At 43.9% G+C, this 17,918-nt stretch overlaps 1 protein-coding gene across 1 annotated transcript in view; it reads right to left on the bottom strand.

Annotated features, from left to right (window-relative positions):
- Positions 1-336: 336 nt before the first annotated feature.
- LOC120448137 (Ig-like and fibronectin type-III domain-containing protein 2) overlaps positions 337-17,918 on the bottom strand; it is a 70,650-nt gene continuing 53,068 nt past the window's right edge. Inside the window, exons 4-18 of the mRNA XM_039629954.2 lie at positions 17,689-17,859; positions 17,488-17,625; positions 15,980-17,102; positions 15,209-15,422; positions 14,425-14,698; positions 12,915-13,235; positions 11,768-12,087; positions 5,104-5,257; positions 4,900-5,017; positions 4,276-4,468; positions 3,972-4,218; positions 3,164-3,842; positions 2,185-2,510; positions 1,857-2,101; positions 337-1,344 (exon numbers count right to left, since the gene is read on the bottom strand). Coding sequence (XP_039485888.1) covers positions 955-1,344; positions 1,857-2,101; positions 2,185-2,510; positions 3,164-3,842; positions 3,972-4,218; positions 4,276-4,468; positions 4,900-5,017; positions 5,104-5,257; positions 11,768-12,087; positions 12,915-13,235; positions 14,425-14,698; positions 15,209-15,422; positions 15,980-17,102; positions 17,488-17,625; positions 17,689-17,859 — 4,913 coding nt within the window. The 3' untranslated portion in view covers positions 337-954. The remainder of the gene's footprint in view (positions 1,345-1,856; positions 2,102-2,184; positions 2,511-3,163; positions 3,843-3,971; positions 4,219-4,275; positions 4,469-4,899; positions 5,018-5,103; positions 5,258-11,767; positions 12,088-12,914; positions 13,236-14,424; positions 14,699-15,208; positions 15,423-15,979; positions 17,103-17,487; positions 17,626-17,688; positions 17,860-17,918) is intronic.

The following is a 17,918-nucleotide window of genomic DNA, read 5'->3' as shown; positions in this document are numbered from 1 at the left end:
AGTGGGGATGGAACCTACACAGGCATCTTTTAATATTGTAGTCAACCGTTGTTTGCATACACTTGAAGAAATCAAGCCCACACAATAAAAGAGCAGCGTGACAGCACAAAGCAATACAGAAGAATTTCAACAAAACATAGGAATACCTAAGCGATAACTAAATTCTTATAAGCTTTAGAAATTTACTATTTTAATTAAAAGCAATTAATAAATAAAATCTCAAAAGCAACAGAAAAATCTAAAAATTAATAATAGCCAGTTTTTACCAAAACTTCTAGAATTTTTCTAGCGTTCTATACCCAACTAAAGCCGAGATGAAAACACATTTAGCATATATAGATTTTTACTAATCATTGGTATTTTTTTCTCAATCAGTTTTGCTTACTTCATTACCAATTAGTTAATTATTTTACATTGTTTTCGTTTTGAATCACAGTTACATACTAAAAATTTATTACTTATTACACGCTACCCAAATAAGATTTTTGCAAGCAAAAATTTATGTTACCCAACGTTTTTTCTCGCAATGCATTCTGTAAAGATGTCACAGTACACACTGTCTACGTGTGCGTGTGTGTTTATCTGTGTGTGTGTTTGTGTGTGTGTGAGTGTGGTTGTGTACTTGTATTTGTCAGCGTCTGTGTTTTTGTTTGTGTAAGTGTAGTTGTTTGAGGTTGCGCTTCGCGCTGTTTACACGGCCTATGTCTACATTTAGCGTATATATTTCTATATATATAGTATATATATATATATATAAGTTCGCTAGCTATACGTGGTTGTTGTCGTTCTTGTTTTTGTTGTCATTCGTCCCGTGTTGTTGTTGTTGTTATTGTTATTGTTATTGTTATTGTTGCTGTTGCTGTTGCTGTCTGTCTCTGTGTGGTTGTTATTGTTATTGTTGCTGTTGCTGTTGCTGTCTGTCTCTGTGTGGTTGTTATTGTTATTGTGCTACGTTTATGGCACAAGTTTCTTAAATCCAGCACCTTCTTGGCCAAGTTTGAGCTCTTCATAAATTGTGGGATTTACTTCATTGCACTGCGTATTGCTGAGCGGGTTATGAAAGTGATGCGCCGCATCTGCCGCACTCTTGTGTTGCTGCTGCTGCTGCTGCTGTTGCTGCTGCTGATGTTGCTTATTCCCCGTGAGTGCCACACCTGCCGAGGTGGCCGATGACGCTGCTGCTGCCGCTGCCGTCGGCGCCGTTGTCGTTGTGGATGTCGTCATGGTGGCGGCAATGCCATTACGACCATGACTGTGACTGTTGCTGCTGCCGTTGTTGTTGCTGCTGCTCATCCCATGGTGGTTGCCATTTTGCGTCGTGATGGCCGATGTGACGGTGGGTAGCTATTGCCGTTCATATATGTTCATGTCCGGGTGTCGATGTGTCGTCGGTTAGAAGGGGGGAGGTAGAAAAAGACATTGACAGTTATAACACACAAAATATAAGTAAATACACACCTACGAAATATACACAAAAACATACAGCTATTATAACACTAAACAAACATGGGCCAACTCGCAGTTTAGCAACACAGATTGGGTGACAGAAGCCGACTACATGATATCCAGTTAAAAATGTTTAGTATTGTAAATTTTGTACAAATTCGTATTGAAAGTAAATTTATTAAGATAAAAAGTTGTTATTGATCTATTTAGCGCTTCAAAGAAGGAGTTTCTCTGTTAAGCGGACAACGTTCTAGCGGACAACCGCTTTAGCGGACAACATCCCTCTGTCTGCGCGTATATTTATGCAAGGCAGTGAGAGTACATAAAATATTATATACCCCAAGGTTATGCAGATACCCTCCTAATAAAACAGAATGATGGAAAAAATGGCAATCGATCGCCGTACACACCTGCACCTGTTCGAGGCCCCTGGTGTAGGTGGGATTCTCGAACGCCACATTGCCGTTGGCTGATTTTCCGTAGCTGGAGCGCTGTCGGCGATAGAACACAATGGCCGCCGCCGCCAGGAGAATGGCCAAAATGCTGGCCACAATGCCACTGATGGTGCCCACGGCACTTGAGTAGCTGCTGGTGGCCGAGGTCACATGGTGCTCGCCGAGGGTGAACCTAATCGGATCTGTGAGCACGCTGGCACCTGCAAGACAAGTCGGCAAATTAAAACCTCGCCCAGTACTCGAAATCTACTTTTTGTCCTTTCAGGTAAAATAACCCACTCACCGTAGCTATTGCCAGCCTTCACCACCAACTCGTAGAGCACATCCTTCTTGAGGCCATTAATGCTTATTGTTGTGTCCTTTACGTCGATGCGTCGTATCTCGAGAGCAGCCATCGCGTTGTTGCTGTTGCCCATACTTGTTGCATTATTCATGGCGGCCAGGGTATCCATGCCGGGATTCTCCATCGAGGAGCCTGAATCCGAGGATGGGGAGCCCGAACTCGAACTCGAACTCGAGCTCGACGACGTTGGCGGCAGTATGGCGGCCTCGTGGTAAAATATTCTATAACCGTCAACGGCATTTGGATTCTTTGTCGGCGCATCCCATCTGTAATGAAATAGTTTTCATAGAGCGACGGCGCCGCATTATGAGTGCTCGGTAATATTGTTGCAGGCGCACACAAAACTTGTCTGGAATTTTAATAAATTTAATGCGGCACCAGGTTGAGTTCAGTTTAGTCTCAATGGTCCGCAGCCCTCATCAACCTTTGACGTTGACCGAGTGTATTAAAGTGAGATAAAAAATCTCTGCTTTAATGGATTTGCGGTCTATTAGTGGCCCAGTCCACACACAAGTCCTTTGCGTTCATACATACATACATACATGCAGAGACACATGAGTGGATGTGTGGCGAAGAGAAGGATAATGAATGTATTGGGTTTGGTGCGCTAAATGGATGAGTCTACTTCCGCTTCGGACAAAAGTGTTTAAGAGCTTAGCCGTGGGGTTGGAACGTGTGCCACATAGTTTGAGGGCTTAAAGCCAAATGGCTTATGCTCGGTTAAACTTGGTTTAGGTAGGACACTGGACAAAAATAGATTGTACTACATTTGCGGCCCAAGGGCGCAAACGAAACTCTCTGCTTAATAATATGGAAAATATTATGAAAGTATTTTTGAAATTCCAAAGAAGTTTCTTTTTAAATGTTTTGGGCATATTTTCTTTTTCAATGAATGAAACGAATGAAGGCATTTACTAACCTGATATTAACTTCGCTGTCGGATACCACGCTGACCACAATGTTCTCCGGCGGTCCAGGCAATCGATCGCGGTTCTTCTCAAAGCAACCAACAATTGTTCGGGCGTACTGCAGGCTGCAGATCTCCTTGGATCGAACGGATTCACCGCGGCACCAATTGAGGCACTTTCGGGGCACATGCTCATCCGCACAGCAGGATCTGTGATCCGAGCCATCGGCGGCACATCGCATCAGCTTATCAAAGTCCACAATGCACTCAGGTCGATCAGCAATCGCATCGAAGTCCACATAATAGCTGCAGGCACTGCGACATGCCATCGAAACATTTTGCGCCGCACAGCATTCGGATACGTTGTGATTGAGCGCCGGCGTATTGCGTATACGCACCGATACCGGAGTGGTGGTGGCTCCGAAGGGATTATCCGCATGGCAGAAATAATCGCCGACATCGTTGGCCTGCAGCTTGCTGATCCTTAACGACATCGTATAAATCGAGGGTCGGGATTCGTTGGCTTTCACGGAAATGAAATAGTTTCCGCCATTTATAACGGGCACCCTTCCATCTTTCTCCCTCCAGAAAATTGTCTTGGGCGCCGGCTTGGAGTCCACGGTACACCGCAGTTCGATCTCATCGCCAATGTTGGCCACGGTGATGCCAGCAGCCTGGATCTTTGGAGGATCTGTAGGAAAAAAGTGTAATATTTATGTTGCAAGTCTTATTTAAAACTTCAAATTACACCAAGCCGCATTTGTTAAATTTATTTATTTTTACTTAAGCGATTTAAATTAACCCTCATTGCATTACTTACAGCATATGTTAACCCTCCTGGTGGCCTGCATGGGCACTCCGTAGCCGTTGTCCGCATAGCAAGAGACGTGCTCCATATCGGCCGATACGTTGTGAATGACCGTGACCATGTGCCGCGAGGCGTCCTGCCGCACCAGATGTCCACCCACGTAGAGCGAGATGGTTGGAGCCGGGTTGCCGAAGGCCAGACAGAGAATGGTCATGGAACCGCCCTCCGGTATGTTGTCCGCCGGATGCACAGTGGGGGGCTGCAAGTGAAGTACACCTCAGTTAACCGAAAAATAAAGCCTGAGGCGAGCACTCACATCCACGAAGGCGGGCAGGGCGGGATCCGTCCAGGCCACCAGCGTCTCCGAGGGCAGGGAATCGCCACGTTCACCCACAGCCTCCACGTAGAGCACATGCTGGGAGCTCGGCTTCAGGTTGTTCATCCTCAGCCAGGCCAGCTTCGTTTCAATCTTTATGAATTGCTCGGCCCTCATGGCCTTGTGGTAAACTCTGCAGGAGAAACAAAAAAAGGGGAGGCGGGTTCTTAGATCCAGACTAAAGCGGAGAGAAGACTGCAAATTGGTTTTTAAAACCGACAACAGCGCACTTTAATGGCCTTTAAATAATTTTAAAGGTTTACCACCTTTTAAAGATATGACTCAAAAATAAAATACAATTTTGTCATATGATTTCATCCATTCCATTCCAATTTAAATATTTACAAAATAAGGCATTCGAGTTATTAAACATTTTCTATTAAAAAACTGTCACAAAAGACAAAAACATGTTTTACTAGTTCAAAAACAAAAGATGTAAATTTTAGATATAAAACACAAACATTTCTTACACTTTGTATGTAACAATTAAACCATTTAAAACTTTTTCTAAATGCCCGCCAATTTTTTAACAGTGGCTACTTAAGGCGTGACCCCCTTGCTCACCTGTAGGTAATCCTCTCGTGCGGATGGGCGTACTCGGGCGGCTGCCAGGTGAGCTGCATCCATGTGGCGCTGTGGGCCACCACCGTCAGCGAGTGGGGCGGTGAGGGGGCTCCCCAGGCTGCAGGGCACACACACAAGCAAATAGAAAAGGAGACCACACAACAATTAAGTCAACAAATTTGGGAGCTGAGTTGGCCAACTCACCTTCGCCGGTCCGTTGTTGGTCAGTTGTATTCAGCAAGAGCATGGATGCCGGCAGCGATGTTCCAAATTTTCCGCGCGTCACAACCGTAATTCGGTACAAGGCATTCGCATCCAAATTGGTCAAATCGATACTCGTCTCATTGGTGGTCAATTCCTAAGTGTATAATTGCATGTGAGCAGCCGACGACGACGAGACGTTAACGAGAACGAGAAAAAAATGTGTGAAAATTGCAATGAATAAAGTGAGCTCAAGAATCGTGAGCGAAGGGGGTCGATCTCGGAAATACCCTAGCACATAGAGAGCATTCGATTAGTCGAAATTCTTAAAATAAAAAGTTGCGGGGTATAATATTACTCCCCCAAGTTTATTATGATATGTTTAGTCCATAACAAACCCAAATTAATCGGTATTAAATCTGAATACAGCCATATACCCCACACATGGCGCTTTAATTTTCCAATTAGCCCCCAAATATCTGCTCCCCCTATTGAGGGTCCTCCATTTCCCTTTAAACGAATAAAAAATTTGTCCAGTCTGCACTGCTGTCGTCTGCTCGTGGCTGTGGTTTGGCTTGGTTTCGCTGAAAGACATGTCGGCATGATTAGTACTTTTTGTAATTGCTGCCACGCAGCGCAATTTGTGGTATTTAGCCCACAAAATGACACCAACACCACACCCTGTTCTCAACGTCCCTGTCCCAACGTCCAGTCCAACCAGCTGCATCATCATCACAGTCATTCGCAGTGTGCCATTGTCGCAGTCATTCAACTCATCGGGCTTTGCTGCCTGCCCCTATCTCGCTATCTGTGATTCAGGTCCAGTTCTAGTTCCAGTACCATGTCCGCACTGGCGCTATTTTGTTTCAAAAGCCATCCTCGAAATTGACAGCTCTATCTCGGACTCTGGTCTATGCATGGAGCATTTCATGACCCCACTCCCAAAAAACCCCACTTCGCGCAAATCCACATTAAAAATCGTTAGCGTAATCTGTTGGTGTTACGGCTTTGGGGGCAGATGGATGCGCTGCTCTGTGGGAATTTGGTGGCACATGGATTGGGATTGAAAGTATTACATTTGTGTTCGGCGGAGTCCTCAAAATTATGTTGCAATCTCACTGTCTTCCAAATGATCAATCAGAATATTTTTATGAATTAAGCTAGCAATTATAAATATACAAATTTATTTGAAGATTTACATAAATCAAGTAGTTTCATTTTTGTCATTATTGTTATATGTAGAATGGTTATTTATCTGCACAGACATGTAACTTTTTTTTACAAAGCATTATTAAAATTGTAACTTCCTAATCTCGGCATACCCTACAATCTCAAACCCATCTCAATCATTTACACACAGCATCGCTTGGCTGCCCGATGTTGCTGCTGAATTAATGTTGCTGCTGCGTTGTTGCTGCTGCTGTTGCTGCTGCTGTTGCTGATGTTGCTGCTGTTGCTGCTGCTGTTGTGTTGTTTCAGTCTCTTTCGTTTTTTAATCTCCTGCAGATGTCGCAGTCGCGGTGCGGTTTTTGGCCTTTAATTGCATTTTTGGCCGCGTGGCCAGTGCGAAAAAATGCGGCGCGTTAAGTAATTTATCTCGTTTTATGGCCTAGCGCTGTTTGTTTTTAAAGCAAAGTCACTTCTGTGGGGGGGGGCAGCAGCATTAACTTGTTTTTATCAGCAGCTTGGCAGCAGCAGCCGTGGCGGCATCATCACCATCAACGTCATCGGGCACCAGAGCAGAGTTTGTTATTTCAGCCACTTAGTGCTGGCAATGCGCTAAAATTATTTGATTTCAGTGCCACGCCCCCAACGCGAGCAGCCGCCCCCAAGAGCAGCGGCTGTTAGAAGCGCACACGATGAGCTTATCCGGCGTAACGAGTCATTTTGAGTATGTAAGTCAATGTCAGAGCGATGTTGGACATCTGTTCGTGGAGCCAGTTTGGCCAACCTCACTAAATATGTATGCAGCTTCATCTCGCTTATGGTTAGAGGTTTTTGTTTTATTTTCTGTATTTGTTTGTTTGTTTTTGTTTTTTTTTTTTTTTGGCAATGCCCGGGTTAAGTCGTAAATCTCAATTTCAGCGGGGTTTGCTTTGGGCTGCCCTGCTTGTGACAACTTGTGTCAAATATGAAATGCAGAGCAATGGACCCATTTTAACCTTAAAACCCTTCCGAAACAGGAAAGCTGAGTAGAGGTTAAAACCAAAGATACAGACATCCATTTGACACAGGTAGTCTGCGATAAACTAACTAGAATTTAGTGACCACTGCCCGAAAGAATAAATTGCCTGGCTCAATACTAATTTCCTTCCATTAGAAACTTATCTAAAACGCATTAAATTCAAAGCCGAAAAAGATTGTCAAGGCAAAGAAGGGAAAAACGATTTATTATGCTCTCGACAGCCCTTACGGCCAAAAAAGCAAAAAAAAAAAAAAAGGGCAACACTAATAGCAGCCAAAGGACTTTTAGTTGGGCGTGTGTCCTGTGTGTGTCGCGATTTTGCTTTGCTTTTTCAGTCCCCTTCCGTAATTACATTAACCGCAACTTAAATGTGCCACAATTGGCATGACGAGCTGGTCCTAACTGAATAATTAATGGGGTTACCTTCCAGAAATGAAGGTGAGTCCCCCCCCAGCAACTACTTGAGCGAATAGCTGCTCAAAATGCATGGCGCGATGTCCTTCGGTACTAAGCTAGTGCACTTACAGAAATTAAATGCTAAATTAGAGATCCCTTTTACGTTTACATCGACTGAAATATGATACGGTGACATTTCAAAATTAAAGCTAACTCTTTTTATTATATCATATGCTCCAAAAAGGAAGTGTATGAATTGGTCATTAGTAAATCAGTATAGTACTCTTCAAAAAAGATCATTATACAGCAAAGTTTCTACACAATTTAGAACAGCGTGTTATTCTTTTGGATGATTATTGTGGGAAACTTGAAAAATGGCCTCCCTTGATTTAACATGGTTTTAAAATATATAATAAATGCATATCTTATCCGAATAATATACACTTTTGTTGCGAGTGTCTATCTGCTGTATCTAAAGTCCTTCCCCCGAACGGGAGTCACATTCCGGCCATAAAACTAGGTCCCTCGTCGCTCATTTACCAGTTGTCTTGGCCCGAAGTCGGCTGCAGTGACAAAGCACATAATCGCCGTGGCCCAAACCCCTTTGGCTCCTTCACAGCTGTATCAGAATATTTAATGTGTCTAATTTCTGGCATCGTGGTCAGTCCCTTCCCAACGTTTTTTTTCCCCTATTTTCCTTACTTTGCAGTGTTGCCGGCTATATTAAAAAGTTTTTTATGGCCGTGTGTTTGGCAAACACAAACAAAAACACAAATAGGAATAAAAGTCCAACTCCAACTAACGCAGAGCGGCGGCACTAAAAATCATCACAAAAGTTACGTTCGTTTTCGGCCGGAGTCAACAGTGGAATCATTTGAAAAGCAGCGACTGTGGAGGAAAACCTTTTATTTCCGTTCTGCTGATTCCCCCACACCGCCGCCGCAGCCATCCCTCGTCCTGATGGTATGTAATATCCTGTAGATCCGAATAATGTTTTTGTGGGACTGTTTGTTGCTGATGCTGCTGGTGACACAATGCCGGCCGTGCATTGGCGACGAATAGAAATTGCCAAATTATTGGCACTGATTCAATCAGGAAGGGTTGCAAAAACACAGCGGGCTGCCGTCGAAATTACCTTTAAATATCGAAATGGCGGAATTGCGATTGCTAGTTTGAGCACAACTTTACCCCAGTTCAGCAGCCATTAGTCGTCTTGGCCCAGCGGTTTGTCGCCCAATGAGGTTTTACTTGCGAGCCATTCTCTACATATTTCTGACACGTCCAAAAGCAATTAAGTTTGTCCATAAAAGTGTCACACTGAGTCAACGCATTGGGGTACAGTTCTCCCCCGATAGCCACGAACTTATAGATATATACATGCGATACAATAACCCATTCAAAAAGGGGTTCGCGAGGCGCGTTCAAACCATTTGACACCAACGGGCAATGGCGATGGCGATGGCTATGCGATTGTGTTGGTGATGGTGATGGTGATGCCGATGGGGGCACCGCAAAAACGGCAAAACTGAAAAGCATTTAAGCCAAGCCGAAGCCAGCCCCAAGTTAAGCCAACAGCAACAGCATCACCGCAACAGCTGCGTGCTCTGCTGACCAAAGCAAGCGAAAATAAAACAAAAAACTAAAAAAAAAAGCAGAAAACGAAAAAGTAAGCGGCCAACAGGGCGAATGAATTTTCCACAACACAATCAACAAAAAAACAGCTCAGAGTATAAGAAGAAAAAAATCGAACCAAAGCTGACACCGCACAGTATCTTCCATATCGATTGGTTTTCTGGTGTAGAGTTGCTCACGTGACGAAAGATACTGTCACGCCTGCAAAGGGGATTTTTTTTATTTTCAGCTGTCAATAGAAACTGTGATTCCCACACCTCATGATCAATCATTCATATTTAATCAAACGAATGGCACCGAATCTTGAAGAGAAAAATGAGCACTGAAGACCAGCGCAAAACACATCAATAAAAAAGATTACAAAATAAATAGAAAGTAAGTTAACACATAGTTTAAACATTCTTAAATGAGCTTTGACGGGTTGTTATGCTGATGATAATTAGGGAACATATATCATTTATCAAAAGTTCTTAGGTAAATCTGTTAATTACTTTTTTGGCTAACCGCACCTGTTATGTCGATTTCAAGTACCCTAAGCTCCCTCAAGTTCCCTAAGCGTAACTCACGACAACACCTTCCATGGAGACGCCGAAGCTGGAGCATCATTGGCAGGTCGTCGACGACAGGTTGCAATGCCCCAGCAGCAGCAGCATCAGCAGCAGCAGCAGCAGCAGTTGCAGCAACAGCAATGCCAACAGCAACAACGGCAACATCGACCTCACTTTAAATACATTTCTGTGCGCATCAACACGCGACAAACTCTGGCCAGGCTTTTGTTGTTGCCGTATGGCTGTATTTTTTAGCATTTGCGAGTTTTTCGAGGCCAATAACTCTGTTGATGGCCATGGCTGATGCTGCAGCAGCAGCGACAACGGCGCAGCAGCAACAACAGTGCAGCAGCAACAACAGGGCAACAGCAACATCAACCAGGCCCAGCTGCCAGCAAAGCGCGTTGATGTGTGACAACAACGGCCAATAACTACAACAACAAATGCAACAAAATGGCAATAGCAACAACAACAAATGCAACACAATGGCAATAGCAACAACAACAATTGCAACAACAACAATTGCAACAACAAAATGACTAAAACAACAAATGGCAACAACATCGAAAATTACAACAGTGCCAATGGCAAAGCCAGAGCCAACTTTGGTCCGTTGTCTGGTTTTGGTTACTCTTTTTTTTGATTTTGTTTTCTTCATCTATTTTTGTATTTTTTTAGTGGATCGACTGCAATTTTTAGCAGTTTATAGTCACGTTTTGCACGTTGCCAATGCATATGGCGACCATAAGTCCCCCAGCCACGCCCCCCCGTTGAAAAGGCGTCAAAAACTTTAGCCATTGCTCTACGTACATCTAAGCCTGGCCAACCACCCTTCAATCGATGTTTTTGGACAGAGTTCAAAGATTATTATACTGAATTGGATTAGCGGCGGCGGCGGCGGCGACGGCGGCCAACCAGAACTATCTGCCAGTGTATATATATATATATATACATATCAAAATAAATTAAAGCTGAATATTTTGGCTAGAGAGGAGTGCACTTGAAATTCGTTGGGGCAGTCGGGAAAAATCGAATTGATTTTAGTCGATTCAATGGATAAACAATGACCATCGATATATGCATTTAGTGAGATTTAGCCGATGGCCAAGGATTTAAATAAATAATTGGCTTAACTGCACATATTACTCATCCGCCATGTGTTTGGTAATTTTTATCAAAGCAGGATGGTCCCAATTTAACGCACAAAATTTATATATAGTTTACAATTAGCCTGGGGTAAGATCTCGTTTTTTCATTTAATAGATATATCTCCTGTTGAATTGATTTAAATTATACGAGTTACAAAACCTTAATAAATGCAATCATTTCAAAGATATTTGAATAGAGTTCAGGTGCTCCAACATTCAATTAAACAATAGATTCAAGATAGCCACTTTCCAACTGACGTCTTAATTGAACAATTAGTATAACCATGTATGCCCAAACGACCACAATATATGCTTATGTGACTGCTTGTTATGGAAGCAATTTCCTGTCCCCGAACTTCTTCATTAACTCTGCCGGCAATTTAAGTTCTCCCCGGTCGGAAAGTTGTTGAAACGGTTATTGTCCTGACTCCCCGGCCTCCGGCGCACAGACAAGGCAATTTGTAAGCTCTTTTCAATTCCATTGGCACTCGAATATATATAATGTCAGCATTTTGGCCCAAAAGGCAAATCGTAATAAGGCGACCGCCCGCAGGTCCCCAATGCAAATGAAGTGCCCCATTGTGTGTGCGAATCTCTGAGCCTGTCCAACAAAAAAAAAAAAAAGAGGAAAAAAAAAACTTTTCCAAGCCAACTCACAGGTGCGACGAGCAGGGAGAGCAAAGCGGGGAATAGTTCTGCACTGGAAAAGTTTTGCGCAGAACGAGACGTTCCATTGTCCAAAACCGATATATACTCACATTTTCCAATTTGGCAACTGTCTCGTACATGGTCATGTTATTGACTCTGCCATATTGTACGATGAATTCAATATCCTCCGTTCCAGTTGTCCCACTTGTGGCATCGCCAGCATTCGCCACATCCTTTCCAGCGCTGGCAGGATCCACGGCACCAGCTGCCAGTTCATCGCCGGTTATCATGTCACCTGGCGATGCGTTGCCACTGCTGCTACTATTGCTACTAGTATCCACATCTGGCTGCGTCCAGGCCAAACTGACGCTGCTCTGATTCACGAATGTCGCATGCACATCTTCCGGTGGTCCTGGGATATTCTGTGTGCCTGAATAGACGAATTGTGGGTTAGAGCATTGTTTTGTTTTATAATGCAACTTTAATTGGCCAATATTGGTTTTGTCTGACGGGCTGTGGTCGGTTGCCCCAAGGCATTGACCAAATAATTTAGCGCACAATGGCGTGCAACAGTGCGTATACTCGACGTGCACAGACACGCCATTAAACAAACAGAATTAGCTGCAAACACAAGCCCAGCAAGGCCAGCACCAGCGCCAGCGGCATCAACATCGGCATCCCATCCACAGGGAAGACCCACCGATGGATTCACCACAGGGTGTGGCCAGTGGTGCAGCTTATCTGCCTGCCGGGCTGCATAGCTGTGACCTCCAGTGACTCAGGGCACACATTCAATGAGCAAAGTTGAGTCTAACATAGTTTTGAACTGGATAATTTATCCTTAAAACTCTTATAAAGTGTTTCATTACATGAGCTATTTTATGGTTATTTTAATACCATTCAAAATATATTATCATTAAATGTGATTCGATGTATTTAAATGAATATAATCTTAACAGTTTTTTGTAGTATTAAAAGTAAGAAAATATTGCACTGTTGTTCTAGCAATTATTCAATGTTTAGAGTCCCAAGAAGACCGCAAATTTTAAAATGACTGTTGGTATCTGTGACTTTTGGTGACTGGCATGCATCTCGCCTAATTAAGACCGCATTGTACGGTATAATTTCAAATGAGCTGATTGCATTCACTGACAGCCACAGTTCGCTATCCAATCTCAGCACTAGGCACTCAGCGCCAACAGACAAAGACCAGGATGTGGACGGATGGCAGGAAGAGCTGCCATGGTAACTACTCACCTTCCTCGAAACACTGCAGAATGTTGCCGGCATATGATAAACAATCGGGCACATTGCTTGACGTTCCCGATGAGGCAGACGATGATGATGATGATGATGTTGCTCCTGCCGCATTGCTGTTGCTTGTGGCAGATGCAGATGTTGCTGCTGCTGCTGCAGATGATGATGTTGCTGCGGCAGCCGCCGTTGCTGAAGCCGATTTGGTGGTCAGTGCGAGCGGCATGACGCCGCGACAGAGGGGCATGCAGGCGTTAATGACTCCACGGCGACTGCAACACGGACTGTGATCACGTCCTCCGGCTGCACAGCGGGCCAGGATTGCTAAGGATTAGAGTGCCAGATGGGTTAATATTGTGGCATCATTTGCATAAACTTCCCCGCCCAGCGATGCGATACGGCTCATTGTGCTCTCTGTTATGGAACAATTTGTGACATGAACTCATCAATTCTGCCCCGTTTGCCACTTCGGTTGAGATGATAATTTAAAGGATCCGAGTCGTGAGTCGGCAACTTGGCAGCAATTTACAGGAAATTAACCGAAAGATTTCCTATCATTGACTAGGTGACGGGTAAATTGGGGCACAATTCTGCCCACTCATCGGTGGCATTGGAGCAGATTCAATTTCTTTGATTGAGAATGACGGGGATATTTTTGGCACTGAGTGTTTCTGAGCAAACATAAAAGAACGATAATGTCAGAACTCAAGGGGCTGAGCTTTGATTGCACGTAAATCAATATTTAAAGCGCTTTGATACTACGTATTATAATGTAACAATTTATAGAAAATGTTGATCTAGGCGTTCTTTTATCAAACAAGATTATCCCGTCAGAAAGATTAAGAGAAACATTTTAAATATTACTCAATAAATCTCAATGTCTCTTTAATTCATTTCTAAGCAATATATACTGTTGAAGTTACTTTCAAAGGCACCTAATAAACCTATTTAAAAACAGTAGGTGTTGTTTGGTGCTATTATTTTCCATAATTAGATAATCAACTCTTAGCTATTCAAGAAGGCAAGAGAATGTAGTTATCAGAACTAACTATTAAATGTTATGAGAATCCCGCAAGGCTCTTGTATCTGTTTTGCAAGCCATTGTTTGCTCTGACTAAAGCGAAGCCAAACAATAATGCACAGTAACTCTTCTTAAATTACATAAGCCCAGGCAAACACTGGCAATCTCCTGCCAAACAGTTCTCGATGATATAACCATTTCGCAAAATTACCGTGTATTTAGTAACATCAAACATCCCTAGTGGCTGTTTTCATTGGTTCTATACGTTTAATTAACTAGAAATTGATTTGCATAAGTGCAAAAATTCATTATGCCCAAATGGGCAAATGCGTCACTTAATATTCCAAATTGCATCGCCATACGGAACTAAAAATGCAAAATGAGCTCGTTAAATTAACAACGGTCCAGAGGACCGCGCTAATTAGTGTTTTCCCAGGGAGCGATATCATGTGGTTCGAGGAAAACCGCCTGCAAAATCCATCTAATACTTACGCATTTGGGCTCGACAAGTCGGACCCAGTCGCTCTATATCGGACAGTCGAATGTTGTAGGAGCAGAGGGGTGCGCACTGGGGCAGCAGTCCGGAGGCCTGGCAGCAGGTCGTCATGTTGTATCTGGTGGCTGTCTGCTGGACAGGCTCTGCCGGCAGAGTCCGGGTGATCAGGCGGGGGGAGGGCTCGCTCTTGCCGTACGCGTTTATCGAGACCACGTAGAACTCGTAGTAGATGTCCGACTCCAGGCCCTCGAGAATCAGCGGCGGCTGGCGCTGCAAAGCTTAATGAATTAGCCAAACCATTTATGGAATGGTTCCCCGCGGCGGCAGATTGCATGCACTTGCAGAAAAATCAAGTCCCAACATCAAGAGTTTTATGTACCATATAGGCAACTTTAAATAGTACTGTGTTTTAGTTCTTAAACTTTGTTTAAATCGTTCTCTGAAGGTAATGATTTAGTGACCAGAAATAGTGACCATCTAATATGACCAGAAATAAACTAATTCGCTCTGTAAATATGACATTATTTTAAGTAGTTTAATGGATCCCCAATAAATTTTAATTATTTAACTTATAAGCTGAAAATGTGGAAAAGATATGAGCTGCTCGTTCTCTCTGCTCTTTTCCATTTACACTACTTTACACTACTACTTTCAAACTACTTTTCTTCCTATTTCAATACTTTTTAAAGTAGTTGTTACTTTAGGAAGACTATATACGTTCTCATCTAAACTTCTTGATGTTGGAACGACGTTTTTCAACGAAAATTGCCAGTGTAATACCTTCTCCACGGTCAGATAGTCATCACCCACTCCCAGACGTCGGAACTTGACGTGATATGTGCTGACGGTGTCGGCCAGGCGCTTCGGCTTGTTCCAGTCCAGAATCACGAAGCTGTCCGTCTTGGCCACCGTCCGGAGTTTTGACGGCGGATCGGCCAGTACGCCGTAGCCCTGGAACAGACAGCTGTTGTACTCGGACATGAAGCGCAGGCATCTGCAAATAACCGGAGAGAGGAGAAGAGGAGCAGAGCTCCGTAATTGGCATTCGGCATAAAAACTCATCCTACGGAGTCATTAGCAAGTAGCATTGTGTTTGGGCGCTGGATAAGGATAAGGGTGCGGAATTGTGGAAAAGGAAAACTGGTATGGGCATAGGAATGGGCATGGGCATAGGCATAGGCATGGGCATGGAATTGTTATTAGGGCTCAACGGCCTATGGGTTTACCAAGCATAGATGATGGGTAAGGATGGGCCTGCCAAGCGATTAACTGCGAAATGAGAAGCTCATTGATGATTATCGATTCAAATTTGAGAGTACTTATGAGAAGTAACAATACAATGGAATATATGAAACAATGGCAAATGGGAATAAGGAATTTCTGGGAGAAATGGTCTAAATTGCGCTCATTGAACATAATATGTGCACATTACTGATGAATCAATTACTCGCACATTAGTTACATGTTGAATGCTTACGTTAAATTTTAAAAATCAATCGTTTTCAGTTATTTCTTCCTGAAATTATGCAAATAAGAAAATGTTCTACTTACTTGAACAAACTGAAGTCGAGTGAAGTCAGCTTGCCAGCGCACAAGGGAAAGCAGGCGGATGGTATTCCCCTGGCGCGGCAACACGGCGTATGATCAATATTATTGGCCAGACAATTGAAAGTGATATTCGACCAGGGAGCGCACACCATGAAGTCGGGCAAGTTGGCCTGATCGGTCTTCTGCGGATCGCACATTTTGTCCAGGCACATGCGATGGGTCATGCCATTGTCCTCGCAACACTGTCGTGTGTCCGGAAGTTGGGGCATTGCCTGTTTGTCCGTGGTTCCGGCTTTCGATTCCGCCGCCGAGGCGCTGATGTGGGTGAAAAATCTTAGCCGCTCGGTGGGCAAACTGGAGCCAAAATCATTGGTGGCCGTGACAACTACGGCGTACATGGTCAGCGGACTTAGATTGCTCAGTGTCAACTGAGTCTGATTCGTGGGCACCGTATAGAGACTGATCGATTCTGGAGAATCAGAGGCCGTGCGGTGAACAATCTCGCCACTCAACTCATCCTCATCGAAGCTGTGCAGAGTGGTCACATTAATGGTGTAGCCGGAAACGCGATCGGCCAGCTTATCCGGCGCTGTCCAGCCGATGGTCACACTCGTTTCGCTAACGTTCTCGATCGTCACGAAGGTGGGCGAACTGGGTATCAGCTGCACACCCTTCAGGATGCACTGCAGCCCACTCAGTGTGTGCTGAACGCAGGAAACACGGGTCTTCAACTTGTCCGTGAACGGAGTGTACTCGCCGCGGCACATGTCCTGGCACAAGTCCGGAATCTGCTTGTCCACGCAGCAGGGCACATGGTTGCGGCCATCCGCCATGCAGCGCACAATGCCGGGGAAGTCCCGTTCGCAGGCCTCCGGATCGATGCCGGTGGTGCCGTCAAGGATGTTATGCACGTTGCAGAAGCCCATGCATTGCGTGGACACGTTGGCCCGTTCGCAGCACTCGGTGAAATCGTGGGTCACCAGCGGTGGCACTTGACTGGGCCTCCAAAAGCTGCGATTATCCTGCGCGTCCAGCGGTGGCGGCAACAGGAACACATCACTCGACTCCGCGGTCGACGTGTCCGTGGAATTTCCCGGACCACCCGTCGACGAATGGAGCTCCTTAACTGTCAGGGGTTAAGGCGTGAAATTAAGTTTGCGTACATGGAACAATTAAATCCTTAAAAAAAGGCGAAATAAGTGTCCTGGCATTTTCTGGTTTACCAATGGATTTTATGCCATTTTTTAAGGTATTGGAATGGATATAACGTAATAATAATTGATATTCAAGTGTTTTAAACAGAAAGGTGAAAATTAAGTAATACTTTTTAAGATGCTTAAAATTAAAAACATTTAACTGAACAAGTTCATATTTGTTTGATATCTCATTCATAAAAAAATAAATGAAATCATTTGCTTTTATGTATAAAGTGTCAAAGTGGTTTAAACATTAAAATTACAAATAAAGCTAAAGTTCTTCTCTTTTCTCCTAGTGTATAGACTCGTACTCACCCGTCAGGATGTGAATGCTGCGGAGAACGGGATCCGAGTTAAGTTCGCATATATAAGCCCCCGAATCGCTGGGCTTAAGAGTCTTAATCAAAAGCACCCAAACCTCGCCCCCCGTTTCCAGGTTCCTTCCCTTGGGATCTATGGAAAACCCCAACATTTGGTTAGATATAATCCACACTTTCATGGCTTTTGAAAACATACTCTCATCGTGCAGGATTCGCACCCGATAATCCTTGGTTACCCGCACTGTGCCGGCGGTCAGGATCTCGTCACCCTTCTTCCATATTACCGTGTTGTTCGCGGAATTATCTGAGACTACGCAGGTTAATAAAGCATCTTTGCTCTCCAAAATAATTGAAGGTCCGCCGGTTCCTTGAATTCACAAAAAAAAAAGGTGCATTAGTAACTTAAATATTTTTTATATAAAGAAT

Source organism: Drosophila santomea, chromosome 3L (assembly GCF_016746245.2).
Source record: "Drosophila santomea strain STO CAGO 1482 chromosome 3L, Prin_Dsan_1.1, whole genome shotgun sequence".
Classification (NCBI taxonomy): Eukaryota; Metazoa; Arthropoda; class Insecta; order Diptera; family Drosophilidae; genus Drosophila; species Drosophila santomea.
This window is presented reverse-complemented; position numbering and strand designations above follow the sequence as displayed.